The sequence below is a fragment of the Hoplias malabaricus genome, chromosome 6 (assembly GCF_029633855.1).
Source record: "Hoplias malabaricus isolate fHopMal1 chromosome 6, fHopMal1.hap1, whole genome shotgun sequence".
Classification (NCBI taxonomy): Eukaryota; Metazoa; Chordata; class Actinopteri; order Characiformes; family Erythrinidae; genus Hoplias; species Hoplias malabaricus.
Genome location: NC_089805.1, coordinates 35,552,637 through 35,569,716, shown reverse-complemented (window position 1 = coordinate 35,569,716; position 17,080 = coordinate 35,552,637). Strand labels below are relative to the sequence as shown.

Below are 17,080 nucleotides of genomic sequence, written 5' to 3'. Positions count from 1 at the left end.
ACATGCTGCAATGCACTGCCTGTTACCAGGTTTTGTTATGCTATTTTTCAGGTTCAGCCATTACAGTAGATCAACCTAGTATTAGTGCTGTCAAATGTGTAAAACCTATGGACATTGGATTCGAGAACAAAAGACCTCAGTAATACACCTCATCAGATAAAACTAATCCAACTTCTGTAAGGATTAAATGAGTGGTGAGGTCTGTCAATCAGACCTTGTTGCCCCACACCTTGTCTAAGTGTCATGTATAGACTGGAGTGGCTGTCATGTATGTAGTGTTTCAGTCACACATGACACTCTATGTGTGTGATAAGGAAATGGGCATGTGCCGGGGGCTTTGGTGTTGCCACGGGAACTGGAGGCCGGCGGTGTTTTGTTCTCAGACGCCTGTCAGGCATCAGCAGAGAGGGCCCCACCGCCTCTGAAGTGACTGATCAGCATAATCACGCTGCCACTGCCGCCCAGGGCTGGACACTCACTCACTCACATACAGATGGCCACCAACATCTGCTTGTTCACTGCAAGTGGACTTCCAGCCACCAGACATGCACTCCTAAAAATATTGGGACCAAACAGATTTCTTGGAATGATGCTATAAATGAACCACTTTTGATTCCAAAAGAATCTTTAACACTTTCACCCGTTAAGGTGTGATTTGAACTGTGAAGTTTTTTTTAAGAACCTCTCTTTACGTAGGTCAAGGTTCTCCATCGGTTAAAGGTACAAATGCTGGAACCAAGAAATGTTGTGAATAAATTATATATAGAAGCTGTGAACACCCTAAAAATAGATTGGTTGTCCTTTCTGATGTAAAACCTGTTGCATGAGCCTTTTTAACAAGTGTTTATAATGGGTTTTGCTAAGAGATATAATATACAATTTTGAGAAAATATATGAGAAATACAAAAACCATATGGATGCAATAACATCTGTTCATTTGTAGATTAACCTCTGCAATATGAGTGGGCTGTTCCTGTCCTTTTTTCTCCCACTCACTGAAGCCCACCCAATCAGCATTACTCCTTATTTGCATTTGGACACTGCATGGAATGAGGAAGGTCTCCACTGGTCCTGCATCTTTTAAAAACAACCAATGGGAAACAACAATGACCTCCTGATAGGGAGGGGCTATTAGACCCCTAAAAGCTCCTCATGCTCTAATGAAGGGGGCTGTTTGTAGTGGTTGTGGGCTGTTTACTTATTTATTTGTTTATTTTATTTTATTTTTTTGTATGTGTGTTCTCTGTCGATCCACTGGAGGGGTAGGACTCACTCTGTTCACTGCATGTTTAAACATAATGAGCCGAACATATATACTGCTCACATTCTATATTACCAAAGTTTCAGCATGCTATAAAAGACAGTACTGACAATTATTTTCATTATTGTATGTATTTTCTTGCAATACATTAAGACAGCTCCAGGGTTTACCATCGCATCAAGCCTCACGTTTCTCTTTCCTGCATTTTAATACAAAGGGTCTCCCAAAATAATTGGACACTAAGCTTTGGTGAATTTTAGGTTCCTATAATATGATATTTGTTTCAGATAAAAACACTTTTGGCTTAACATCATACTCCCTGTAGCCTCTATGTGAAGAATTCCAGCCAGACTCCACAAAGGAAGCTGTATAACACAGAGGTGGCAACTTCAAAGTCTGGGGCAGTTTTACCGTGGTGTCAAATAGTTTGTTCATGGTGGAGACCATTGTTCATGAAGTTTATACAAGCATTTTTGTGGATAAGTTGCTGGAACAAAAACAAATGGCCCCTATTTTTTAATCTTTACTTTGCTTAAACATGACAATATCTACAAACACAAATATGAAATGGAAAAACCTGATTTCCAATTGCACTAGTACTACCAGTCCAAATGTCCAAGTACTTTTAGGCTCATTGCAATTATAAAATGTATAGCCATATATCTTTTGTAACTATCTGAAATCAAATGAATGTATTTTTCTATGTAAGGGATCGGTAACGTGTTTGTTACTGTAGATCAATTTAAAACGTATAATAAATCTAAACTGTTAGTTGTGAAGTTCCGTTTTCACATTGTTCTTTACATTTAACTGAAATCAGGTAAAATAAGAAAACTGTATAAAAATGTATTCCCGTAACCTGAATGTGAAGTGAGTTATATCCTGTCCTGATCAAAGCACTTAGCAGAAGATCTGAACGTTAATTTGATCATTAGAAGTGACTGATTGCATGAATGAACGACTATTCATCTACTGCAGTTATAGCATTAAGTAACTCTCACAACTCATAACGGTGTATATAGTGTGGAGGAGGGATATATGTGTGTGTGTGTGAGTGAGAGAGAGAGAAAGGTGGGGGTGAGTCATAAATCATGCTGTGCTCATAAACTGAAGCCCAACATTTCATAGCATGTTTGTTCCTATACATTTCATCACTGTAAAATCAAAACTTCATGGCCCTGTATTATTTACACTGTTTGCAAAACGCCAGCTGACCTTCACGTTATGTGGACATTTCATGATGATTAGACCAATAAAAAAATGCTCAGAACTTTTAATTCATACATGCATTCTCTGTACCCTCATGATCCTAGTTATGTTCATGTTTTGTCCAGAATCTACCAAGAATGATTGGCCTCACACAGGCATCACACTCTTACACCTGTGGACAGTTTCCACACAGACAATCCACCTGTGCTTGTGGACTGCAGGAAACCACAGCACCCAGAGCAAACCCAAGTTAAGATGGAGAGACCACACATAACTCCTCACAGACATTGATCTGAGGCAATTATTGAAGTCAGATTGAAGTCAATTATTCATTACATTTACCAAATAATATTGAATTATTTAAACTAAATCACAAAGCTGGTATAAGAGGTTACAGACAATGAATGAATGAATGAATAAACAGAGACAGTGCCCTGATAGCAAAGATATATGATTTGGTATGTTTTGTTTTTCTTCTTTCTCAGTGCTGATAGAAATACCTTCAGTATGAGTTGTTACTGACTTGATATTCCTCTCTGTCTCTTTCTGAAGTATTTTCAGCTAATATTGTCCTAGTAAAAGCCTGATCTCAATACCTGGAATCAGACTGTTATCTCTACAGACGATATTGCATTAACTGTCGCATCAGACAGTCTGGTCTCCCTCCCCTCATCACTGTTCCAGATTAAATGTGGAATTTAGTAAAGGAAAGGCGTGAATTTCTCCAGGCACTCATAGATCAAACAGACAGGTCACAGCCTTCAGAGATGAGTTAGATGAGTTTGAATCATGAGCTTGAGAGACACACTGCCCGTTCATTATCTCTGCTTTGACCTGCTTATCTCTATCTTATATGTTAAAAGGCAGCAGATGGTGTTCAACACACTCCTTCAACTTGACCATTTGAGTCTCCAGCTAAAGTCAGTGAGTGATGTCATCCACTTAGACATTCACCACAGTGAAGGCAGAGTGACAGATTCATCTCAATCAGAGTCAGAAAGCTGTATGGATAGCATGTGGCAAAGGGAACAGAAGGGCCTGAATAATCCAGTAAGCTTTTTATTAAATTTAATATATGTGCGAGTGTGTGTGTGTGTGTGTGTGTGTGTGTGTGCTTTACGGTTGGGTGATATGTCCCATCACAATATTTCAGGGTATTTTGGCAAGAACAATATATTTGGCAGTATGAAAAAACACTGAATAAATAGACTATTACAACAAAATCAATGTGATATTAATATGAATTATATTAAATTATATATATTGACTGTATATTAATAATATTAAATGCTTTTTTAATTTCTAAGATAATACCATGATTTATTGAACATCTGATATTTTATAACCGAACAACCCCCACAAGCCACTTTTTTGGAGCAAATTCCTCCACCTCAGAGCCACTTTCTACTGTACTTCACTGTGTCTAAATGACTCATGTAAAGAGTCACGTATGCCGTATTAAGTTTAACTGCATGATGTCATTACATAAACAAGTCTGAATATCACTAATATCATGATACTGATTTTTTTATTGTTTTATAAATTATTGTATGTGAACAATACGATATAGCACAGCCCTAGTGTGCTTACATAAAAAACACACACATGCCAACATAAAGACATACAGACATATGTACAGGTACATACAGGTAGTGTCGCAATCATATAGCTCCAGGGACTTATAGGTTGTGGGTTCAATTCCCGCTCCAGGTGACTGTGAGGAGTTGGTGTGTTCTCCCCGTGTCGCGTGGGTTTCCTCCGGGTGCTCCGGTTTCCTCTCACAGTCCAAAAACACATGTTGGTAGATGGACTGGCAATTTAAAAAAAGAGTGTCCGTAGGTGTGAGTGAATGTGTGTGTGTCTGTGTTGCCCTGTAAAGGACTGGCGTCCCCTCCAGGGTGTATTCCCGCCTTGTGCCCAGTGATCACAGGTAGGCTCTGGACCCACCGCGACCCTGAACTGGATAAGCGCTTACAGATAATCAATGCATGAATGAACGAATGCTTCATCCTGATCATAGTTGCAGAAGGACTACCCAGATTCATTGGACACAAGGCAGGAACACACAGAACACCAGTCCATCCTAGAGCATTACACACTCCCCAGACAGCAATGAATTTTTGGCCCAAACGTGGCACATCTGCAGTTCTCTTATGACCCACACTGGGCTTTAAATGATGGCACTGACTCAGTGTGAGTTTGGTTGTCTTAACTCAGACACAAGTCCACATTTTATGGGCCAGATATCAGGTGTGCTAAGGACCAAAGTGTGTTATGGATAAAAGTAACCCAAGTCAAGCCTGGCTCATGACATTTGGCCCACGTCCGGCCCACGCGACATTTGCAAGTGCCATTACTGAGCCATAAATGACAAAAGTGAGACAGAGTTGGCCCAAATGTGTCTACTATCTGAGCCACTTGGTCACTCACTCCTATGGACAGTTTCACACAGCCAATCTACGTCCAGCACGTGTTTTAGACTGTGGGAGGAAACTGCAGCACCTGGAGGAAACCCATGCAGATGACAAGGAGAAAAGACCTTCTCACAGACAGTGACCCAAATCAGGAATTGAACACATGACCTCAACATCCAGGAGCTATGTGGCAGTGATACTACCTTTATGCCACCATGCCACTCCACAGTAAAAAATAAATCTAACTAAACTTCCACTGTGCACACATCACTTACACATTTGAAAAGACCTTTTAAGTATTGTTGATACTTTTTTTTTTTACATGTGTGTTACTGATTATCTTTAGTGTGGCATAGTAGTGCAATAGGTGTCTCCAGTGCTGGGTTCGAATTCTTGCTTTGGGTGAGGAGCCTGCTGTGTTTTCACCATCATTATGTGTTTACTCCAGGTGCTCTGGTGTACTCCAACAATACAAAAACACATGTTCGTAGGTAGCAACCCTAATCAGGATGAAGTGTTAAAAGAAGACGACAGAATTAACAGTGATGGATACACTTCGGGGTTTATCTCCTGGTTATTGCTATACTTGGTACATGTAGAAACATGTATTCATGTTTTAGCTTCTGTTTGGTTTAGTGTTAACAATGTAAATGCACGGAATGTTTAAATATGAACCACATGTGGATATAAAATATATGTGCTACAAAATACAACACAGTCTTGTTCTTGGAGTCAATTTCCTTGTCCATTTGGGCTTTTCCTTTACTCGGGTACTGGCACAAAGCTTTTTATGGCAATCCTCTTAATTAGCACTTCCAGTGTGATAGCAGTATGGAAGTCTGAAAGAGGTTTTCATACTCGCACATGCAGGAAAACACTCCGACACGTAAACACACAAATACACACATGAACACGTGCACACACTATGCTCATTGTGTATAGTCATAGAGTCAACTTTCTTTGTTTCCTTCAGTTCCTTTTGTTCCCCAAAGAAAGGGGAATTACAGTTTAACTTAGTTCACCATACAAATGAAATCAAACATGTCTGTGGGTCAGATTTTCAGCCAACCATCTGCACATGCACAACACGAGAAGCGCGTCTGTGAATTTCGACACTGTGCGTTAATGGTAAGATTCATAGAAACCACATATACATATACATATATAATGATGTGTAGATGCACACAGATTCATATGTTGCGTAGGTGCACTGAACGTCTTCTGCGCTGGCTGCTGTGAGGTGTGGATGGCTTACATATCAAGCTGCTCTGCAGGAAATATTTTAAGGGTTGCCTATCTGAGGTGACACATGCAAGTGTTCCCTGTAACTGGAGCACCACATAGCAGAAGTATGCACTTAAAAGAGTAAAGATGCCTAGATGTGTCTTAAATACTAGGAAAGCCATACTTTATAAAGACTGTAAAGTTTGTGCTATGTGGAGTTAAATTTTCATTGGTTATTAAAAAATATATATTGATAATTAGAGAATCAAAACGTGCAAATGTTTTGTTTGGGGGGCCAAATTGCAATGTTGGTGGTCAGCCAAGAAGTTAAAACAATAGACCAACAATGGCTTTTCATTAAGAATATTAATCGTTAAGAATAACGTCAGATTGAATATGTTATGTATAGTATATGGTTATGCTTGTATTGAGTTGTAGGGTAACCACCAGTAAGACCTAATCAAATGCTCTTACAAAAGGTCAAAATTGGCTAGGCTCTACAATATGGCCTATTACATTTTACATGTAGTGTTACCTATTTAACACCTCCTCAACAGCTCAGTAAGGTGTTCTGAATGAGCTGATTAGCTGGATCAGGTGTGTTGGAGGCAGGGAAAAAGTAGCCTTACAGAACTAGGACTGGGAAACTGCTCAAAAAACACGTTGTGGCACTTTTTATATTCAAAACTGGGCTTACAACCTGTTCCTGGATTTTAAAACTGCTGTTGGTGAAACACCTAACACAACTAACCAGCAGTCTGATCATTTTATCTGATCATTTGGTGTGTTCAGTCACAGTTATAACTGAATTTAGTCAATTCTAAAGGATTAGACGTGTGAAACACTGCATTAAGGAAATGTGATAATCCCCTGATAGAAATCTGACAGGTAGAAGGTACGTCTGAATTAAGCTAGAACGCTGCTACACGATTCTTAAACAAAAACGGTGCTATCTCTTTAAAAGGGGCGTGGTCATGTGAATACTACCAGCCTTTATGCAAATAAGTGCGCTGGCCCTTGTGGATTAAACCGCGGTGAAGCTGCCTGGAGGATTCAGAGTGTGTGGAAGCCGCAGTGAGGAACAGATCTCAGGAGTTGGTTTTGGGGATTCTTTACACATTTATTTGGGAACGCTTGGTTAGGTAAACCTTCAGAGAAGCGGCTCCGCAGACCAACCGCGGCATGCCTCTTGGACACGTACGGAACTGGATTTTTTTTCAGCTGGCGGGGTATTTTCTGGAAAGTCTCTCTTTGCCGTGTTGTTTGGAGTGAGAAGTGTTGGGAATAGGACCGTGTTCAGTAAACTGGAGCTCTTGCCTGAGCCGAGCAACAAAGGACGTCTCACTGTGGATTTCCACGATTCAAATGTCTTTCAGGATACGGGCGCTTGAGATTAATTTACGGTAAACAGCAGTCCATTCTTGCCTGGGTCCTTGGTTGAATATCCTCGTGAATATTAAGTTAGCTAGCGCCTAGTGGACTATGCTGAATATTTAATTAGTCGTTAATTTGAAGCTTATTAGACGCAGTGATTATTTTCAGTAGAAACCCGTAGTTGCTTAATTTGATACTACAACCCACCCTCCCGAGAACTGGAGCCGAGAGCTGCAGTATTTAGGACAGGACGGTGTAAATTCCCAGAACTGAGCCGCAGCTCTGCTGTAGCTGAAACCCCACTGACAAACTGCATCATGTTGTGTAATAGAAGTGTGTTGCGAAACTTTCAAGTTCTATCACCGAAGTGTGAGATCAGCCATAGTGTTTTGGTGGTGTTTGAATAAGATTACTCCATTTACAAAATGACAAAGGGGTGGGTACAGCATGAGTGGAATAATAGAATAACACATTAGCTACTCTTACTGACCACAAGCACGTTTACCTTTAGGTCTAGAATAAGACTCCCCTATAATTCTAACTTCTGAACTGAAAGTGGCTATTTATGCCACTTTTTATAAACTCCCTCCAAGTTCAATTTTGAGGTTGTAGCATATTAAACAGTCATGCAAGTTCTGATTTACTGTAAGTGTGTTCCCTGAGGAGGGTGTTGTTTTAGTTGTATTAACACTTGATCTGGGGCATCCAAAGCTTTTGTTTTTGACTGTACTCTTCAGTTGTGTCATGTCTCAATTCCTAGATTAAATTGTTCACGATTCTCTTTCAGGTTTTTTCTGTGACTGTGTCAGAGACAGACTTTTGTGTGTGTGTGTGAGGACATCAATGCCAGGAATCAGTGCAAACGTTCCGCCTTGTGACAGGTGGGAGATGGAGGAATGCGATCAGTACCAACATTATTTCTACGACGACCATAACCTGGATGAGGATTTCTTTAAATCAACAGCACCAAGCGAGGACATTTGGAAGAAATTTGAGCTTGTGCCCACCCCGCCCATGTCACCCATCAGGACAGTGGAGGGTGCTGCCGGAGTGGCGTATCCGTCCCTAGGGGACAAGCTGGAGTGGGTTTCTCAGTTCTTGGGGCAAGACGACGAGCACGAGGGACACTGCAAAGTCAGTGCAGAGAAGACTTTTGGTAATCTGAGCTCCATCATTATTCAGGATTGTATGTGGAGCGGTTTTTCTGCAAGCCAGCGGTTGGAGAAAGTGGTCAATGAACGCTTGTCTTGCTCAGGCCAGTCCAAGCTGCCCTTCAACCTCCATACAAATTCAGCTCACACCAACAAGTCACAATGTGTCCCTTCAGATGCCGTGCCTGTTCTCAACAGCTTGGCGACGGATTGTGTGGATCCAGCGGCTGTCCTGACCTTCCCCCTTAACGCCAGCTGCAAGAAACAGGTGTCGTCTGGGTCAGAGTCACGCTCCGACTCCTCTGGTAGGCAAAAAGTCATTGACTTTGATCCAGGTACAAGATGTGCTTGCAGTTTTAATTCCTGCAAGGATTCCTGTTCTTGCAAGTGTCCTTGGGCAAAATAGCATTATAATATCCCTTTTTTTTTCCCCTCAACACACCATAATCATTAACCTGAGATCAAGTCTGGGCATTCTTGTCTATTTGATTTTTCAGTGTGAATTTTAAACATAGTTAAATAGCAAATAGTTAAAGAACAGTATAATCATGGAGAGGTGCCATGTGAGTTATGCAATAATACCTCTGTCTTGAGGTTGACATCATGTGGAATGTCTGTGGATTTGTGCCTACATTCCTAAACTCAAACAACTGAATGGATTGTTTTACTTGTGGGTGGAGAATAGAGAACTATCAGCTGAAAGAGGAACTAGCAAGAGTTGTTTTCTAAACCTATAGATTTCCATAGGAGTGCTGAGATTTACTGATGCTAAAGTGATACTTATTTCTTCTTCTCCTGTTTTCCACTACCTGTAGTATCTGATAACTTGGGGTTCAGTTCATCTATATCTTGGATACTTTGCTGTGTTGACACGTTTTCAACCTTGAAAACATTTGAATTAAACTGAACAGTCGCCTCAACTCTAAACCCTTCTGTGTAGTATGATACACAGCTAAAAAAAACATGAAATACAGCCCATTGGCCAGTATTTTTGCACTGTAGGGTCACTTGGTCAAATGCAGAATTCTCTCAAGTAACTCTAACAATCACCTTGAATCAGAGGGAGTCTCAGAAGGGAATGGCTCTTCAATTCCAAATAGGCTTTAATCATCCCTTTTCATGGCAGTTAAAGGAATTTTTTTTTAAACTGGTGGTAGATTAATGGCCCCTTTTAAAGATGCTTGTATGTCATCTTTTTAATCTTTGTTTTGATCTTTTTTAGATGATGATGAAGAGGATGATGAAGAGATTGATGTGGTAACAGTGGAGCATAAGCACAATAAGCCTCGACTGGTCAGCTCCCGTAAGCCTGTCACAATCACAGTACGTGCTGACCCCTATGACCCCGGCATGAAGCGATTTCACATCTCCATCCACCAGCAGCAGCACAACTATGCTGCCCCCTCCCCTGACAGTCAAACGGATCCAGACCCCCCTCGTAAGAGGGGCCGACAGGAGACTCCCCTATCACGGACAGGTTCCATACCTCACATGCTTGAAAGCAAACCCCAGTTGCCTGCTGCTGCCATATCCATGCCATTACAGGCTATGGCCACTTCCCCACCCCATGCCTCGACCCACCACAGTCCCAAATCCCAGCCATCCAGCCCTCAGAGTTCTGACAGCGAGGATATGGACAGACGCAAGAACCATAACTTCCTGGAGCGGAAGAGACGCAATGACTTGCGCTCACGCTTCCTAGCCCTGAGGGATGAGATTCCGAGTCTGGTGGACTGCCCAAAGACACCCAAAGTAGTGATCCTGACCAAAGCAACAGAATACTTGCGCCAGCTACATATGGCTGACAAGCAAAAAGCCCTAGAGAAGAAGCAACTTAAAAATAGACAACAGCAGTTACTTCGAAGACTAGGGGACCTAAAACGCTCCTAAAAGTAAATAAAATTGTCCAGTTTTGAAAGAGCCAGTCCAGTCATAGAACTGCTCAAAGAAGTCCTGTGTTAAAATAGAGCTATTTAAAGACACCTGTACTTTATTTTGTATTATAACATTTTCTGTTCTTTGCACATTTGATTCTGGAGTTGGGGAGAGGGACACTTTTTAAACAGACTGACTGGTCTGTTTTGGATTACATTAACTTCATTCACTTTCCCAAAGAAGAAGGTCCTGCTGAGTGTTTGTTATTTAGGTAAAATAAGATCAAAGATCATAACCCCAGATTTCCTTCACATATTAAAACAATCCTGGGGGTTATTCTCTAATATTAAGTAAGCATGCCCTTTAGGCATTGTTTGAAATGTAGCATTTAGCCTGTATGCATGTGTAACCACACTATTAATGTGTTTGTGTGATGAAATCTGCAGAAAATCTGATTTCATGAGCTTGGTGAATCCTGAAACACACAATAGAATGCTCTGCTCTGCCATTACTAACATTTCAAAATTATTTCAACAATTTCAAAGCGAAGATTGTGAGCCCACTTGAGTTTAACAGGCAGGAAGTTGCATTGCTGAAATCCACAGACTTGTTTTCTCAGTACACATTCTATTGGTGCACATTTGAATTATTGCCTTACACAGCCTTGCAGTGTACATAAACTGTGACATTTGTACAGAATAGCTCTGCTGTAGATCCATGTGTAAAAATATATATGCTTTCAGTTTTAATACCAAAATCAATGCTGTTGATTTGAAAAACCTATGTTCCCTTGTTTTGTTCTGAAACCTGGTTGGCCCACTTGGCTTACTCTGTGTATATCAAAGCTTCTATTTTTGTTAAGAAAAGTTAAAAACAAATTAAAAAAATGACACTATCAAACTTTACTTTTTATTATCACTAGCCACTTTTTAATGCTGTTTTCACTGCCTATTCATTTCATCTTATGGCTTATTTTGAGTGTGTAAAATCTTAATAGGTTAGTCAAATGTTGAAAACTTTTGTACTCTATTTTCCTACAAATTTCAGTTTTTTGGGTTAACTTGTTTTTCTGAGTTCTTTTATTCTCCCCCTCCATGGTGGCATATGCTTTGTTCATCCATTATGAATGCTCGTTTTTTATATTGCAATAGAGCTACATTTTGATAGGTTCAGCTATTGCAATGTGCTTGGATCATTTAACTCTCTCAGTTCCATGCTGGTGTTTTGCATGGATACTTATTCAACTCTTCTCACTCAACTGAATATTTTCTACTCAAGTATTCTTCAAACACTGCACGCTCAGCTAGACACAAGATCATTAAGAACCATTGGTTTCTCCTGTGTTTTTGTGCCTAGAAATGACATGCACCTGGTCATTTGTTTTCAAGCATTGAAAATGCCCTAGAACTTGCACCCACGACAAGTCTTAATCCCAATGAAAACTTGTGGTAGCAGTTTGCTGTATCTCATTGTTGACTACTTACTCTTCACTCCATTAAACTCATTTGTTTTCTCAGCTGCTGTGATCTGTATGTGCCACCAAAAGTCGTCTACTACTTTGTCAGTGTCTTTTGTTTTCCTTGGAAAATGACAAGCTTTAACAATGAATGTCGTGTGGTGTCTGTTTCCAACTTTTTGTTTTTTTTTTTTTAAATAAATTCTTTCATGCTTTTTTTGCTCTCTCCTGATGGCCATTGTGGGCATTTATGCTGGGAGCATGATGGCAGCAGCATTAAGCACTTTGTGTTCAGTACCTCATGAGCCTATAGAAATCAGACAATTAATAAATTCAAATCAAATCATTCCAGATTGTTGTTGTCATTTTGGAAAGTTTCAATGATGTTTGCATTTAATTGAGTACAACCTAAACACATGAAGGGCAAAGACTTTCTCAGAAGAAATGCACATAAACTGAGGAGTACTGAATAGTCCAGTTTTTGTCTCTTGAAGCAAAGCCTAGGCCTATTAATAGGAATGTATTTAATTAATTCTGGAGGTTCAAGAAATATACTGTAGGCCACTCTCCCAGTTCCAACACCCCCTGCCACCCCAAGTATTCAAAGATCCAATTTGTTATAAAAAAGAATAGCAGTATGTCAAGGTGTTACAGATTGAAATATGATCTACAACTTTTTTTTAATGAGAACATTAAGTCCATTCAAAGGCCCTGGCTAGCAGGAAATATTCAGAGATATAAAATTACCTTATTTGACAAGCAGCCTATATTCCTCTGTCCCTAACCTGCATCATTTGAGGGTGAGGAAACCCGTTTGGATCGTTTCATGCACGCGGATGCTTGCAGCACACTGGTTGCTGTGACAACCAGTGTCTCTTTATTCCATGGCGCAGGTCTTTCAGTTTCCATAGCAACAAACCAGCTATTCTTTTTCTTTCACACTGAATCAACGCGCTTCAGATCGTCAACAAAAGTGTGCATGGGGAAGATTGTAAAATCCAGCAGACCTCTTAAGCCAGAGTGAATTCAGGTTAAATAGGATATCAGATAAAGTGCGACACAGTTTTAGTGACACTGCATGTTTTGTCGGCCAAGTACAACCAGTGTTGCATGACTGCTGAAACATGAATAAATATTCTTGATTGATGTGACATAATCATTGTGAGCATGATGCATTAAATATTTTTATATTTAAATTATTACATTTTGTACTTTTATATTGTTAATGCACTAACAAACGGACATTTATTTAAAATTTACATTTCATTACATTCAATTTAACAATTATCAACCTAAGATTACGTTGAGTGTATTTACTACGGTAATGTCGGTTAATTCTCTCAAAACAATGAAAGATTGGCTGGGGGTCCTGAGAAGTCTATGAAAAGATTTTCTATAACATTTAAAGGGAGAGCACATTTCTAAATGTAGAATGACTTAACATTTGATAATTATGACTTATCAAATTTGTTTTGCCGTGGTATCTCATAATTGCTTAGGAACTCCAAATAATGAACAGGTCGCTTACAGTTGTGAGATTCTAAAGTTATAATTATTAGTCTTAATCGGTCATAGTCAAGTGATACGATCTATTGGTCATACGTAATGGGAAAATTACGACCTTCCATAACAATTTGTGGCTTGTTTTGTTGGATTTACAAATAATAAGCCTTCCCCACATATTTTTCAGAGGTACGCCAAATGACTTAATAGTTAGCAAAGTCTTCGTTGCTATGAGAACAGCTTTATGGTTTCCTAGGATACGGCTCGCTCCTCCTCTGACCGGGGCAAGTGCGCATGCTCCGAACAGAGAGGAGCTGTGCAGATGTTTCATGATGGCCGCCGCCACCGTGTCAGTGCAGCGTGCTCTGGGGAAGAGGCTCGTCCCTCCGTTAGTCGTGATTTTAGGGGCAACCGGCACCGGCAAGTCCAAGCTGGCTCTCGAAATCGCAAAGAGGGTCCAGGGGGAGATTATAAGCGCCGACTCCATGCAGGTGAGTACACCCCAGGGCCGCGTGAAGACCGGAGCACGTTATAGGCCATTAGCTCCTGTTTAAAGCAATAAACATTGATAAACCCCTCTCCAAGAACAGGAGCTCGACGCTCCAGCGTTTAATTATAGCACAGATGATACTTTCACCACTGCGTCGTCTTTCAGCGCGGTTTTCAGTGCCGAATAACGACGGAAACCGTGTCTGGCGTATACAAAGTTCTTACGCACACATTTGATGTTTGAATGACTATGCCTAAAATTCATTCACGTTTACGGTACCGTAGTGATTTGGAGAAGACTGTGTTTAGACATTTGGAGATGTCTACTGAAGTGGAGATGTCTTCGCCGTGAAAAAGTGCGTATATGAATATTCAGGTCTCCGATTTAACGCCCGAAGAACAAAACCGTGCCAAAATGACGATGGTGGGGTTACGTCGTTCTTAAATGTTATTCTAGCAGGGTTTAAAAAACATAAGCTGACCATTTTGTTACAAGAAGTGTAATCCATTCATTGTCCATATTTAGAAATTTAGTATTTCTAATTGCTGGTTCAGTATGCACAGATACATGTAGCAGTTCTATTTGGTTGTGCTAGTACTACCAAGGCACTACTGCTATAATGTTCTTCTGAGACCCTATCATTTTTTAGAACTCAGGCCTTCAGTCCTGTTTGATTGTGTTCCTTGGTCTGTAGCTACCAGCAGTCACTTGCATAAAACCTCTGAATTGTTTATTTATGATGTATAAAATAATATATAAAAAATATAAATAATGATATTGGAGTGCTACTTCACTTACTGTTATTTGCATTAGATTACATCCAAAACACTGACCCTGGAGCTTTCATGTTCATGTAAACCACAGCCTTATTTAGCTTCAGTAATAAATTCAAATCTATGATTCTTTTTAATATGTCTAGTGTCTGGAACCTTTAGACAGAATCCATTTTAAGTTCTGACCCGGACAGAATATCAAAAAATGCTTTTCTCACATTCCACATGTGATCTGGAAATCTCATTTAGTAGACATTATATAAATAATTATTTCCCACTTATTTACATGCCCCGTGTAGACATTACAGATATTCTTGTCCTTAAAAGATCTACCAGTTACTTTCTTCCTTAATTCTTTTTTTTTTTTTTTTTTTTTTAATGAAACAGCCATTGTAAAGACACCTAGTGGCCGGGATTTGTCTAAAATTCTGTACTAAACCTCTTTTAAACAAATCATTGCTGTCAAAGAAAAACATGTATCTCCATTTTTGTTGATTTTTAGTTTACTACATTGTTCATTTGGACACAGTAGCAGTCCTTCACTTGTGTGAATGGACTTGATGAATGAACCAATACAAATAGTTTTACATTGATTTACATTAAAAGTTAAGAATGTCTTTCGGTTGGACAGTGACAGTTTTGTCCTTGTGTGTTATCCACTCTGTTCAGCTGGTTTGGCCACAAAGTAAAAATTCAAGTTGTTTGATCCAGTGTTGTTTGATTCAGTTAAGTGGCTAAATTGTCTTATTGCTTCTTTAACAAAATATCTGCTGTAAAGTAATTAGTAGGGATTCACTGATTTAGGATTTTTTGGGCTAATAGGATAACTGACACTTTGCACCTTAGAGTAGCTGATACCGATATTAATAACAGATCATTATCTTTTTGTAGTAAAATCAAAATCACATTGGATTAAAGCAAAACAAATTCTTTATCACAGTCATAGGATAAGCCTTCTCTTCAGTATTTGTATATTTCTGTACTTTTTAATTTGATCTTTTAAGTATATTGTTTGTATTTTATATTATTAGTATGGTGTAGCGCCTCCTTTTGCAGCCAATACAGCATCACTTCATCTTGGGAATGACATATACAAGTCCTGCACAGTGGTCAGAGGGATTTTAAGCCATTCTTCTTGCGGGATAGTGGCCAGGTCTCTACGTGATGCTGGTGGAGGAAAACGTTTCCTGACTCGCTCCTCCAAAACACCCCAAAGTGGCTCAATAATATTTAGATCTGGTGACTGTGCAGGCCATGGGAGATGTTCAACTTCACTTTCATGTTCATCAAACCAATCTTTCACCAGTCTTGCTGTGTGTATTTGTGCATTGCCGTCCTGATACACGGCACCGCCTTCAGGATACAATGTTTGAACCATTGGATGCACATGGTTCTCCAGAATGGTTTGGTAGTCCTTGGCAGTGACGCGCCCATCTAGCACAAATATTGGGCCAAGGGAATGCCATGATATGGCAGCCCAAACCATCACTGATCCACCCACATGCTTCACTCTGGGCATGCAACAGTCTGGGGTCTGGGTGGTACGCTTCTCCACACCGTAACTCTCCCAGATGTGGGGAAAACAGTAAAGGTGGAGCTCCTTGCACCATTGAAACCGACGTTTGGCATTGGCATGAGTGACCAAAGGTTTGGCTATAGCAGCCCGGCCGTGTATATTGACCCTGTGGAGCTCCTGACGGACAGTTCTGGTGGAAACAGGAGAGTTGAGGTGCACATTTGATTGTGCCATGATTTGGGCAGCCGTGGTTTTATGTTTTTTGGATACAATCCGGGTCAGCACCCAAACATCCCTCTCAGACAGCTTCCTCTTGTGTCCACAGTTAATCCTTTTGGAAGTGTTTCGTCCTTGATACATCACAAAGACTTGCTGTCTTGGTCACAGATGCACCAGCAAGAAGTGCACCAACAATTTGTCCTCTTTTGAACTCTGGTATGTCACCCATAATGTTGTGTGCATTTCAATATTTTGAGCAAAACTGTGCTCTTACCCTCTGCTAATTGAACCTTCACACTCTCCACTTACTGGTGCAATGTGCAATTAATGAAGATTGACCACCAGGCTGGTCCAATTTAGCCATGAAACCTCCCACACTAAAATGACAGGTGTTTCAGTTTCATTGTCCAACCCCTGTAGTTGTTTTTACAGGCACCAGTGCATATGCGAAAGCACAAAAAGGTGGCAAGCTTTCGGTTGTGATATCGGCTAAAATTCAAGTTTAGTAGTGGCCTACACTGATAACAATAACTAAAAAAAAATCCTCATATCAGCAAGTAATATGTCAGCCATCGATATATTGTGCATCACTAGTAATTAGGGTCAGGATTAGGC

At 40.1% G+C, this 17,080-nt stretch overlaps 2 protein-coding genes across 2 annotated transcripts in view; both read left to right on the top strand.

Moving 5' to 3' along the window:
• Nucleotides 1–7,152: 7,152 nt before the first annotated feature.
• On the top strand, nt 7,153–12,302 carry myclb (MYCL proto-oncogene, bHLH transcription factor b). Its single transcript, XM_066675820.1, has 3 exons — nt 7,153–7,511; nt 8,270–8,938; nt 9,856–12,302. Exons 2-3 carry the CDS (start codon nt 8,326–8,328, stop codon nt 10,521–10,523), a joined length of 1,281 nt encoding a protein of 426 aa, XP_066531917.1. The 5' UTR covers nt 7,153–7,511; nt 8,270–8,325; the 3' UTR covers nt 10,524–12,302.
• Nucleotides 12,303–13,754: 1,452 nt separating this feature from the next.
• The window catches only part of trit1 (tRNA isopentenyltransferase 1), a 39,490-nt gene continuing 36,164 nt past the window's right edge, over nt 13,755–17,080 (top strand). The window contains exon 1 of the mRNA XM_066674789.1: nt 13,755–13,958. Coding sequence (XP_066530886.1) covers nt 13,797–13,958 — 162 coding nt within the window. The 5' untranslated portion in view covers nt 13,755–13,796. The remainder of the gene's footprint in view (nt 13,959–17,080) is intronic.